This window comes from Taeniopygia guttata, chromosome 1A (genome assembly GCF_048771995.1).
Source record: "Taeniopygia guttata chromosome 1A, bTaeGut7.mat, whole genome shotgun sequence".
Classification (NCBI taxonomy): Eukaryota; Metazoa; Chordata; class Aves; order Passeriformes; family Estrildidae; genus Taeniopygia; species Taeniopygia guttata.
In genome coordinates, this window is record NC_133025.1 from 23,953,815 (window position 1) to 23,967,425 (window position 13,611).

Sequence of the window (13,611 nt, forward strand, 5' to 3'; positions counted from 1 at the left end):
CACATCCAGCTTTGTGTGTTAAGAAATGCAATTTAGAATTTTTATTTTTTAATATGTATAGGTATTGCTTAATGTAAGAGTATTTGATTTTGGAAATGTCTTCTTAATGCACTTCTTTTCCCTTGTGCAGTGAAAATATTACAGTCATCCTCTTTCTTATCTCTGCTCTCACAAACAAACAATTCCAGATAATTTTATTTATCTCTGTAGCAACGAATCTATTCTGCATCACTTGGCTATCAGATCTGATCTTCCTGCACAGTTTTTCAGAACAGATATTCCATTATATATGTATCAATTCACAAGGGATGGTTTTGGTGGTGGTTCTCACTGGACCAAGGAGCAATGTCTGTCAGTAATTTGAATTATGCTTTTCTGTTTCTTATACCTGAGACAGGCATCCTCTCTTAGAGCAAACACTCTATCATTTTCTCCTAGTGTATGTGTATAGAGTCTTCAACAGAAGCAGTAAAGGATTTCATTTGCCAGCACCTTCCACAGCTCAGATTTCTCTTTTCAGCCTTGCAATGAGACTTTCAGGTCTCAGACGGGTAGATTTGGAGTACTCTTTAACCAATCTAATGGATTTAAAGGAAACTTAACTCTCAGGAGGGACAGCATAGTGCTGGCTAGACTTGATTCCATGGTTAAGCCTATTTTATAAATAAAAGGGACCACAGCACAGGTTTGGCACAAATAATCCATGCTGTTTGTTTGCTAGCACAGTACCTGGCTTGTGTCAACTCTCCCAGGCAATGACTGCAAATGTTCCAGGTGTATTACAGCCCAGGGGCTGTTTCCAGTAGACACTATGTAAAAGGTCATCCATGTTTTGGGAAGCAAGAGTGTTTATCCACATGAGTGTGACTGTACAATGCTACTTGCCTTCCAACAAAGCAAGCTTCTGGCCTGCTTTATTTAGCTCTTAGCGGTAGCCAGTAACTCCTGATCCTCCAGTCCTGCCCATCGTGGATCTAGGAAACAGCATGCCTCTGACCATGCTGAGTGTCCTTGATGACAGCACCCCCACTCCTTCTAGATTAAATACAGCCACTCAGCATCCTCTTAGACTCTGCTCCTGGTTACTGAACCCCCATTTGTCTTATCTCAAAGAGTTAGCAGGAGAACATACATGCAGTGCTAGTAGGCAGCATATTCAAAATTAATAGCTATTTACTTCATCCACCTCTGGAAATGCAGAAACACAAAAGGAAATAATATATTGCCTGGATTAAGTGTATTACTTCATTCAACACTGTGTAGACCCCACCTAGTTATGACAGCATTTTCTTGTCTGTGGACTGGGTTACAGCCTGCCTTCCAGTAGACCCTTCCTCCCTCATCCGCTCCTTGGCAAGGGTTTTCAGTTTCTTAGGAGCTGCCTACAATGGTTCTGCCCTTCCTGACCTTCAGCCTTCTCTGAGCAGAGCAGAAACCCTGAATGGTTACCATATATTGCTTTTCAGCCCTTCAAGACTGCCCCTGCATAACTGTCAGACTTTTGCAGAGTCTGTGGCAGCACCCAGAACTCAGTCACCTTTCTGCCCCTCTGCAGCAGACTACACAAAGGTAGTGAAACAATTAGTATCTACAGAAAATGAGACAAGTCCTTCTGTGTTACTCAGGGTCTCTCTCAGACTTCTGTACTGGTACCATTGGCTACAAAAGGCTGTGACTCTGACAGCATACTGTGTACTTGGGCAGTAGCAAACACCCTAGCTGCTCAATGTTAGGCAGTGTCTAGACTCATGCTCTACCTCTGTAGGCTGGCTTTCCAATTCTTGCATCTGAAAGACCTGGTATCTGTTCACTGCAGAAGGTTTTTCATTGTGTAGCAGAAGACACTACTCCCCCAAACTCGGAAGTAGAAAAATGAGGAATTCTTGCGGAGATTTAAGTCTGAGGCTCACTTTTGTGCTTTGTTAGAACTGAGACTCTATCAGTTTGCAGTGCAAATGCTTCACATGCTTGCTGAACAACTCTGGTGATAACTGTATGTTAAATATGTGCCTTTATTTAGAAATCTCAGTGGCATTTGCATAGTTTTAGTTCACAGCATTTACTGGATGTCAGGTTTGTTTTGTGACGGTTTTATTACCCTACCTGTAGAAAAACCTCAGCCTCCTAGACATTGAATACAATGCAGCTCATTGTATTCTGTGAGACAGCACACTGTATTTTACTGGATTAAAAGTAACTATGGTGGAACCAAGTTTCCAATACAGTATTTCTAATGCAACTGTGGACTAAATCTTCTTATTTTTTGATGCTTACAATGGTGCATGGATGAAGTGAATATATGCCAAACTGCTAATTTTTAGCTATGTGCTGTAGTCAAGTAATTGTTAAGGAAAATGCTTGAGATAGGAAAGTATTTCCTGCACAGTTCCGACCTATAAGAAAAAAGGTCTGAAATCCTTGCTTCAATTAAGTCACATTGCCTGCAGCGAGGCCAGAATTTTACCTAAAGAATTAAAACAAAGTATGAGACAAAATAAGAGAGGAGTGTAGTGTGTTGCAAAGGAGTAATGTAGTATTCAGTTGCCCAAAGCTGAACTTTGCAGTCATTGTTTCATGACCCAAACATGAGTTAGGAAAAGTAATGACTTTTTCATCAGTAACCACACTTATGAAATGATGGAATTTTCCATTATTTCATAACCTGCGGTGGTGTGATTTCTCCTTCTGATTAGGAACTGGAGCCAACTGATAATGGAAAGAAATCTGCCAGCCCATATGGTGGAAAATTCCAAGCAATAATAGTACATCTAGCTTAAAAAGTACCCAGCGATGTAGATTTGAGAAGAGAATGTTTATTTTATATAAGAACCTCACTTTATACCATTAACAGGACTAAGAATCCTTTAGAACTGATGATGCTGTACAGTCTGATGTGTGTGGCAATGCAGGCAATTCACCATGTTACTGGTCATGGTAAACAGCATGTAAAACTGGGCCACTGGTAAACAGCAAGATTAAGAAATATTTAATCTGAAGCACACTTGAGCTAATGACAAGCTAGCACTACCTTGCTAGAAATTAATCGCCTGTCTTTTCTGATGTGTGATCTGTTCAACTTGCAGTTTTTCTTCCCATGATCACATCTGCTTTGTTCTTTAGCCATTATCAAATTTGCGATTATCAAAGAAAACATGTTCCTCTCAGCACAGACAGTGGTCCCTACAATCCAGGGTTCCTGGCTGTTACCTGTCTGGCCTATATTCATTTCTCACATTTAGGAACGCGCAATATGAACAGCAAACAACAACTGATAGCAGTAGTGAAAATACAAAAAGCAAAAAAAAAAGGCTTTCAGTCTGATTTCTGTGTCTGCACCTCCATCACCTCACTGTTTCTTCAATTTTTTCATAATGGACTTTTTCATGCAATACTAAGTGACTGCTTTTGATTAAGGCTCAATTTGATTTCTTCATGAAAGGCTTCTATTGGTGTCCTTTTGCCCCTTCTTCATATCATAGTCTTGAGTACTTCTTGCCACTTCCTTCTTGTACTTCCCATCAAAGTACAGCACTTAGAAATTTCTTACTCACAAGTTGCCTGCTGAGCTCATTCCTCAGAAATTGCCTTCATGACAATAGTATAAAATGTACCTACATTCGCAATGCTGAATTTAATTCTACATAAATTAGTCACTCTTTAAAGTTTTTATTCCTGTTTGATTCTGTAATAAACTGTCTTTGTCTTGGCACCTCCGCCTGCTGTCTTTGCACTGTAGCAAGAAATATGGAATTGTGTCTATGAAATCCATTTTATATCTCTCAGTCCTTCTCATCTTGGTGGTCGTGCCCAACATTTTCTTCTTTCTGAGTGACAGTGCTGCATGTGACATTATTTTCCTCCTGTGCATTTGAGTGAGTTCTGCTGAACTGAATCCAAATCTTACAGGTCTGGCTCTTGCTCATATTCTGAAAGTTCTGTTGATCTCTCTAGAGCTCCGCTGAGTGCTTTGGGGCTCAATCCATACAAGACTGATGAATGCCCAAGGTGCAAACATTAGGTAATTGCCTTCTGCTATGAGGAAACTCAAAGCAAGGCACAGCAGCAGTGCACCTGCTGCTTTACCTGAAATCATCTAAGTGATGAGAGTCTCACAGGCATTAAGTAGCCAAGGATGCCATTTGTTTATCTACATTGGCTACAGGCAATGTGGAAGTGAGAGGTGCAGATTTCCCAAACCAAGTCAATAGTATTCACTTAGGATCCTAGCTGCTTTCGGGTTTCTCTGAGATTGGTAGAATTGAGGTGATGTGAACCAGCCTCTAGCCATATTGCTCTCTCGCTCCTCTTTCCACTTATCACTACAATAGCTCACACTTGGTCTCATTGGTCCCCCAGTTACATGCCTAGTTTGGTGTGGTGAGGAAGGGTCTACAGCTTGTATCCAGCAGATTTTAAAAGCATGCAACTTGAACAAACAACATTAAAACAAAGGCAACGATTCCCTGAGGAGGGGAAGTGGAGAGGGAGGAGCTTCTTCTGGCTATCTAGAGACAGGTCACATGGGAATAGTTCAAAGACTGAACATTAGGAAGAATATCTTCACTGAGAAAGTGGTCAAACACGGGAACAGGATTCCTTGAGAGGTGGTGGATGCCCCAAGCCTGTCAGTACTTAAGAGGCATTTGCAAAATTCCCTCAATAATATGTTTTAACTTTTTGTCAGCCCTGAAGTCATCAGGCCTCTGGACTAGAGGATTATTCTGATCTGTTCTGTGTTATGCTATACTATTAATTTGTGTAAGCAGTAAGACAACTCAGCAGTGAGGTAACAAGAACAAACCACATACAATGAAATATATGCACACCCTGTTAATTCCTATTATTTTTAATCTCCATTTATTTCTATGAAGATATTTAATAAAATTCAGAGACAATGCTCTGCTTTGGACTCCTGCATTGTGATAGTATTATGATTCTCTCCACTGCATCAATTTGCATAAAGAAGCCCTCAAGAATTACATATTGGAGGAGGGTTTTTAAAATGGGTTAAAAATACAGGCATTTAAGCAAATAGGCAGCTATATACTGGGAAAGATTCTAGAAGTGAAGATCTGAAATAATTATCCCTTGGAATTCTGGCACCAGAATTGGTATTTCTCTAGTAAATCCTGCTGTATCTCTCTGAAAGGACCATGCTAAGCTGAGATAGTTGGTACCTTTCCTCCTCTTCCTTTTATTGGCCTTCTTAATTTCAGTAGGACTTGTCAAGAAAAGCACTTAAAATGTAAACACTCGTTAAGAATTACTGTAGAGTTGTTAGTGAGTCACACTGTTCTTCAAGACTTTTTTTATCTTCAAAGATAGAACACTGAAACTTTTTTTTCTTTTTCATTCCCACAGAAAGAGACATAAAGACAAATTTTATGTGCTGCAGAAATGTAAGTTTACAGAAGGAAAAACGATACCTATTAATCTGCATGAAGCCCGAAATACAATTCTGGACATCAAAATCAAATTCTAAAGTGATATTAATAGATGTAGTACTTACCAAAATAAGTCCTGAGATTAATGAGGATGTGCCTGTCAGGGCAACGTAGAACTTGGGGGTTAATGTGTTCAAAAACATACTCACTGAAAAAGAAAAGAGAGAAAACCATGAGTACAAGAGCAGGACATGTTCTCCACATGTGTCTTCCTCCTCCCAACTGCAGGTAAGTTATTACCTTAGCTTTGATAAAAAAGACAGTTAAAATAACATCCTGTTCATCTGCCTAACGTGAGATAATGCTGCACATGCAGAATTTTGTTTTCACAACAAAGTCAGTCACAAGGCATTGGAAAACAGCTGCACACATTTCTGGGACGTTCCTATTTCAGTCAATGCTCCACTGCCATAGAGTTTAGGATTCCCCACGATATACGGAAAACATTTTATTATATGCCTTTGCTACTTCACTGCAGTTAGAAATCTTGGAAGTCTGTCTCAATGTCCTCCATTCAAAATTGTCTCAACATCCTGTAGATCTTGATGAAGCTTTTTACTTCTCACTACCTTGGTTCCTCACTTACAAAGTAGAAGATAATGGCATTTTCCTATTTAATTCTATTGCTGCTAAGTTGGTGAACCACTCAGTATGACAACAGTGAATAAGTGATTAGAAAAAGACCTAACTAGCTTTCCTAGTAAGGGGTGAAAATCATGATAGTTGTCCAGATGATCTGGAATCTAGGGCAGAAGTGAAGTCAGATGAGCAATTCCATCTATATGGGTTTCTGGAAATCCAAAGGGCTTTTCTACTCATATTCCATCTTGAAAGCTCCTGAGAAAATGACCAGGTAGTCATGCTCATCCCTCACCAAAAATCCCTATTAAGAGTACCTAGAAAACATTCTAGGTTTTTGATGACTCTACAGAAGCTACTACCGAGAACTGGAGTTCTGCTAAATTCTAGATGTTTAAAGGAAATGCAACTTTTATCACTTCCATCTTCGACAAATGAAAACATTCCTTATTAAACCACATAAAGGGTTAGAATACCTTCTGTAAACAACCCTACCGGTCTCATCCTTAACCACTGCCAAAGAATTCCTCGTGTATATATACATTTATGTATATACACACACATATATATATTTGTATATGTACATGTATCCAGGACTGGGGAGGGAACTGACAATAGTTTAGCAGGTAAATTTAGAAGGCTCATAGCAAAGTACTAGTCATTAAAAAACATTGATAAAAGACGTGGATGTGTAGGTGTGAGGCCCTCAGTTCATTCTGCTCTCTTTTGAAAAAACACCTAGCAGAAATTAAATAATATGAAGCCAAAAAATTAAGAGGAGACAACAACAGCAGAATACAAACCATCAAACATTATTCATTTTCCATGACCAGTAAAAAAAAAACCAAAAAAAACCCCAAAAAACAACTGTTTTCCAGAAATGCATCTCTAAAAGATTAAAGCCCAATTCAGCTGCTTTGTTTGGGTTTTAGCTGCTTATTTTCTGTGTTGTTTATTATTCTTGAAGAAGGCGTAAAGTGTTAAAATGGAAATGTCCTTTCCTAGTCCACTGGAGTGGCATTAAGCACCAAGCTGATATAGTAAAGAATAAACCTGGTGGGTTTTAATGCCATTGTACATTGTCCCAAATGCACTGGATGCCAGATTCTCAGCTATTGTAAATCAGCATCACATCCTTCAAACTGCTGTGTGCAACACAGCTACAGTTTCAATCCTTCCTCCTCTCGGTTCCCATTTAATAAAAGTAGACTTTGAAATAGTGATCCCTGCTTTCTTCAGCCACAGCACCTACTAAGTAGGAAAAGGAATGGAGACACTGAAATAACTTTGGCTTCACCAACTACCTGGAGTATTTTAGAAGAAACGTTCCTCATTTTGGAGCGCAAACGTAAGCCAGAGACATACTCAAACTATGTCACTGGGGAAATTTCAGACTGTCAGTGAAACTACTTCCTTTGCTTAGGTCAGGATATGCCTGAGAGAGAATATGCTATGATGGGACGTGGATGCCTGTGTTCTACCTTGTAACACAGTGCTACAGCCGTGCCAACATAACATGAAAAGCCAGGCAGTGAGACACTTTACAGGGGATCTTTCTCTTCCACTCTCCCACCACAGCTTCACAGCTTATGGAATACTGGAATTTTTTCTATTAAAATTTCCCATTATACCCTGGGAATAATTTGATTTCCAAAACTGTGAGGCATCTGCATCTATTGTGAAGATTCCACATGAGCACATCAACTGAATAATATATAAAAATAAAAAACTATAAGGATATAGTCTATTTGCTTTAAATAATTATTGACTTCCACACATAACAATTGTTTTGGGAAATACAGGCCCTCTTGGAAGAGCCCTCTCAACAAATTAGCTGTATGGCGCTCATCAGTGGTGTAGATTGAATGAGGCTCATAGGAATTGCTACTAGCTTTCCTCTGTCACCACTCCTTTACAAGCAATGTATACTGGTTTATAGAGAAACTCTCAGATGTGAAAGGAGATTGGATTTTATTTATCTGTAATTTCCACAAGTGTTACTGCTTTCTTCTTTGCCTGCATGTATACTGGTGCTCCTTTATCCTCCTTACTACAGGCTGCTGCAATTCTTCATTTTTACAGCTTAGTCATAGAACTGGCAAGGTGAACAGATATGATACTGGATGCTTTTAGATTTTATATATTTTTTTTCCCACTCATTAAATATAAGAATATTTTATTTCATTATGAAAAGTATCATCTTTAGCCAATTATTAGCTACTCTCCCAGTTCCTTTGTCTCCATAAATATTATTAACCAAAGGAAACACTTTCTAATAAGAAACATATCTCCAAAACAGTAAAACTAAGCAGGTGTGTCCAACTATTTTTATTCTGGAGTCAATGAGAATTCAATCATTGTTTCAGCAGAAACTACATCAAGGCCTAGTTCTCATAATAATTAATCTCAAGAGTAAAAATCAATGCACTTTTACATTGTGAAATATATCATTATCCAAAAGGGAGCATTTCTTTACAGTCAGAATTCTAACAGTGAAGAAATCACTATGACATCCAACATCTCTATCCCCCAGTGGAATCAGGGTTCCCGAGTGTATTGCAGCAAAGCAGAGCCATTAGATAATGCTGCCTGTCCATCTGCATAAATTTGAACAGGAGTATTTTACTCCTGTATTTCCATTTGATGATGCAGCAGGACTGAGGAGCAGAAAGATTTCTGAGAGATGTGAACTGAAGTCAGTAGCGGGTGACTGCAGAATAAAGAAGCCAGGCAGAATCATCAGCAAAAGGTAGTACTGTATGTCATTTCTTTTGAATTCCAGTATATGCCTAATTATTTCTATTCACAAAGGGAAGATGTTGCAGCTATTCAGTTCACAATATCATCTCTTGTCTGTAACTTGCTAGGACTTCAAAAGGGCAAGTAATGAGTATCTAGACAAAGAGACCTGAGTGACAAAGAAACTTGACTTATGTTCGTACAGTGGCAACTTGTTTGAAATTACTGTCAAATCCCAATTATTTGCACAGGCTTTTGAGAGTGAATGATCTATTTTAGGTGTGTTAGTACAGCTTGTTTTGTATTTTTTTAAGGAAAATCAGCATGACTCATAAATTCTGTCTGGAAAAGCCAAACATGTACTTATGAGAGACTCCTGGCCCTCCATCCCCTCTTTCTTCCCTTCACTTCATTGCTTTCATTTTAATAATATCTAAGACATCCAGAATAAGATATATTTACATTTTCAGAAGTGCCTAAGTTACACTGGTACATCATTTCATCCTTCTGTATACTACCTAGGGAAGGACTGTTATTTCATCGTTAACTGTGCATGCTCACAGAGATGAATTTACATCCCATTCAATTCACAGCAGACAAGTTACAAAATCTAACATTTATATCTAACATTCCCAGTTAAGACTAATCAAAAGAGGTGATTGAAACATTTTTGAAAGCAGATGCCATTTCATTCCTGTTATATATATTATTAATTTCCAATACTTGTGATTCATTCTGAACCTGGGAATAAAAACGAGGAAAATCCCGGTATTTTTCAAGTAACAAAATCCTTGAAACACGTAACATGTATCACTCAAGATGATAAAAAACACTACTGCTTTATAAATTTCTTTAAGGCCTTGAGGCATTCAGAATTAAAGCACGTGAGGAACCATAGTAGAAAACACTAAGGCTGAACTGCTAAAAGTATCATATTAACTGCTGCATCAGTTAATTACATTAGAAGGTCACTAGGGGAGGGAGCACTGCAAACTACCAACTATTCTCACATGCAGATCTTCTAAAATGACAGCCCCATTACCTATTTCTGAATGTGAAGTGATGTAAGTGTACAGTAAGGTCCAAATAAAAAATTTAATAGCAACATAACATAAATCATATACACCAACAGATTGAGCAAAGACAGGATGGCATCATTTATGGCATTTCTTTGTTATCTCAAAAAGCAGGTAAAATTATATATAGCTCAATAACCTTGTTAAATAAAAAGTACGTTAAGCATAAATAATATATAAATAAATTAAATAAATAAAAATATAACTGGGTACAGTAGTTAATTTTATATGAGCAAATTGCCAGAAAATAAATATAAGTTTATAGACACAGAGCCCTTCTAGTGCATTACCAGTATTAGGTCATCATGGCTTTAATATTTAAGTCACTAAGAAATTCTGCTGCACTTTCTCCTCTGCATATTTGCTTGGTATGCAGACTGATGCAAACTCTTTTAATACCAGTGCCAAGAGCCCCAAATCCCTTACACAGGCAACCAGATATGAAACCTATCGTTGGAGACCTTTGACACAGCAATTTAATTTCTTTTCACTGCAGCCATCCATTCAGGCTGCTGTTCCAACACGGTACAGAAGACAGGACAGGGACTGGCTTTTTTCACAGGGGCCTCTGCTTGGATTAATGAAGCTCTCCAGTTCAAAGTTGCAGCAGCAATGAAGCACTCTTCTACCAAAGTGTCAGCAAAGAGGGCAAAATTAAGTTCAATAAACTTATTTTACTAAATGTATAAACTTTCCCTCTCTGAGTATGAAACACTGCATACTCATGACTTCAGCTGAACTGCTTGTACATAAACTTTCTGAACTCTAAACCACTCCCTCATAAGATTATTGCCTATAATATACTTTTGGGAAAACACACTAGGGTCAGGCTGAATTATGCATTATATACTGTGATGATCTCCAGCTAAATGCAAATACAAACACCATCAGATTTAAAGCTAGCACAGAGTATTATCTCAGAAAAACAAAAGCACTTTCACCAATTACCAGGATTTTCCCTGGGAAGCTACCAAGATTTTTTCAACTTCTTCAGACTTCTTAAAGGAATTACCAAAGAAGAAGTAAGCATTCAAAAGTTTCAAAATGCTGCAGAGAGATTCTCCATTTACTTGTTGCAGATGCTATGCAGCTTCCTTCTGTAAGGCCTTTTGTCTAGATCTGTTTTCAAAAAATTAAAAAAAAAATCTCACCTGTAAATAAACATGTGGTCATTTCAGGCAGAAACAGCTGGTGTCTTATCTGTGCACAAGGAAATCCAGATGCCCACTCACTTTGTTCAACCACCCAGTCCTGTCCTAAAGCCTGAGTGAGAGTCACATTCAGGCACCTGGAGCCTGTGCTAATGGCCAGGAGCCTGTAGCTCTCAGTTGCCACTGGATCAGAGCCCAGGTGAGAGAAGATGGTGAAGCACTAGTTACTCCAGCTCTGATTAACTACATAGTTGTGCATAATCAAAGTTCTGCCAATACAGATATTTCAAATTAGTGAAATAAAACCTTCTGGATGGAAGACCACTCTCTCTTCCATGTTTTCTTTCCACACACTTGGCTCTTCCACCTTAAATGCACGGTTTCCCTTTTAATAGAATAACACAATAAAAAGGGTAAGTGAGTAGGGACAGTCTTCTGCAGAAAAATTTGGTGTGATGGGAGATGCTTTCAGCCACAAAGCACAGCCCAAAGAGAAGAGCAGAGGGTAGTAAACACAGGACCAGTTACATGTCAAAAACTTTCAGGTTTATTTACTTATAAATGAAAAATAAAGAGTTTTAGAAATGGTAACTAACATTATTTCCATTTTGTGACCCAATTGCCTAAGCAAATTATACGTAGCACAGAAAACTGAAACAAATCTTACTAAATTCAGTCTATCTTTTCCCAAAAAAATGCTGCCTAAGGATTGCAAACACATTCTATTTAATCCTTCTTCCAAACATACTAACATACTAAGTATCTGAAGGCCAAAGCAACGCAAAGATCTGTGATGACTTGCTTTTCAACACCAAGTCAATATAGATATTATGATGTCCAAAAGTTATTTGATTGATCAAAACTGTTGTCTCACTTCCTAGCAGCAATTAGTCTGTGCTGTCTGTGGAGCTTTTGGGACTTAAGACAAATACACTACATCCTTCAGAGTGCATTAGCCATTCAGCCTGCTACAGTAACTTTGCTTATCCTCACCGTAGATAGTATACAGGGAAATGTAACTGATAAGAGATAAGAACCAACACAGAGCTGAGGGCAGAAGGGCATACAGGTGCATCAAGGAAACCAGATCTGTGAGACAAAAAAGCCCTTAAGACCCTGTTGTGACTTGGGAAAGGAAAAAGAAAAGAAAACCAGGTTAGAGGTAGACTAGTAAAATACAGAGATGAGCTAAAAGAATATTAGAAAATGGAATAGCAGTAAAAATTATCATGCATAGACAGAAGATGATAGAGGCAAGAACGGCAAAAGTAAAAAAAGACACAATAAATTACACAGGCAACATGAATGCAAACAAAGGCTATTTTTACTTCAGCAAGAGATGCTTTGCATGTCAGAAGTACCTTTTCACTGGGAGAAATAAGGCTGCCAACAATAACAGCTTTGGTCATTTGGGAAGAGATGGTGTCCAGAAGTTATTCCTAGCTACCAAATATACTCCAAAACCTTTTCTCACAAACCATTAACCCTTAACGAAAGGTGCTACTAAAGGTTCCCATTCCCACCTATATTTTCGCAGAATGTCCTGCTGTGGTCAACAGCTACACTATGCCTCATGAATGGAGAGGTTAGACATAGGCAGAAAATGCACTAGAACTACACCCACCCTAAGAAACACATTTTGTCTTGGGAGTTTAAATACTAAAGCAAACTTAGTATAATTACATCCAAGCACAGTATTTTGCCATTCCATTTGTCTGAGGTCATGAACTCCCTATCTTGAGGATTTGGGGAAAGTAAAAATATGAAGAAAAGAAGATCAACTTTCCCGAATGCAAGTCACTATTATAATGCAAATTTTCTGACACATAATTACCCCTGCCAAGGGATAGGACATTTGCTCTTGCTTTCACAGTGCAGTGGCAACATGAATTAATTACACAGCTTCTGTTAATTGCTGAGAATGCTGCATGAACACCAAGATTTACTAACAGTTGGCAGCAGAAACTCTTCTAAAAAAACCCACCCATCCCCTCCCCCCAAACCAACAAAATCCCCACAGCATTTCCATTTAAAGAAAACAAGGGAGCAGCCCTCAGCTATTAGGGATTGAACTATGCATTTCTTTATGACCATCACAGTGTCCTAATGCTAAAAGCAGACTAGTGATATTAATAATGTACAAGTGAAAAGGAAAGACTGGGTCAAATAAGAATGAGGCATCAAAGATGAGCAATGACATGTTGAGTAGAGATATTAATACTTGGAGTTTTAGAGATGTGGATGCATAAAGCCAAGTTGTTACCTGGTTGTCAGTCAAATTCTCTTGCAACACTTTCAGCTTTAATTCTTCTAAAATCAAGTTGCTTGCAAGTTGATTTGAAACACTGTCATTATACGCATCTCCCCTGTAGATTTAATTTCAAGAATCACGAGTCCTTGTCAAATTTTTACTTCAGCACTGCACTTCATGAGGAAGTGCTCTCTCAGATTTCTATTGATGCCTTTGTAGGCAGAACCAGTCCAGATACTGGAGAGAGCATCTCCACAGTTACGTTGTGGTTTCCTTTTCTAATCACACGCACATGAGCATGTGTATCACTGAACTCCCCAACGCAAAAGCAAAGGAAATCCTGATGTGATGCAAATGAGGATGGATTCCCC

At 38.5% G+C, this 13,611-nt stretch overlaps 1 protein-coding gene across 3 annotated transcripts in view; it reads right to left on the bottom strand.

The window, feature by feature from the left end:
- ST7 (suppression of tumorigenicity 7) overlaps positions 1–13,611 on the bottom strand; it is a 133,606-nt gene that overhangs the window by 52,314 nt on the left and 67,681 nt on the right. For 2 of the 3 annotated variants that reach the window (XM_030257307.4, XM_030257316.4), the window contains exon 2: positions 5,510–5,592. In XM_030257307.4, coding sequence (XP_030113167.1) covers positions 5,510–5,592 — 83 coding nt within the window. Of the gene's footprint in view, positions 1–5,509; positions 5,593–13,611 lie in introns of those variants that run through there. The other variant, XM_030257325.4, reaches the window with a different exon arrangement.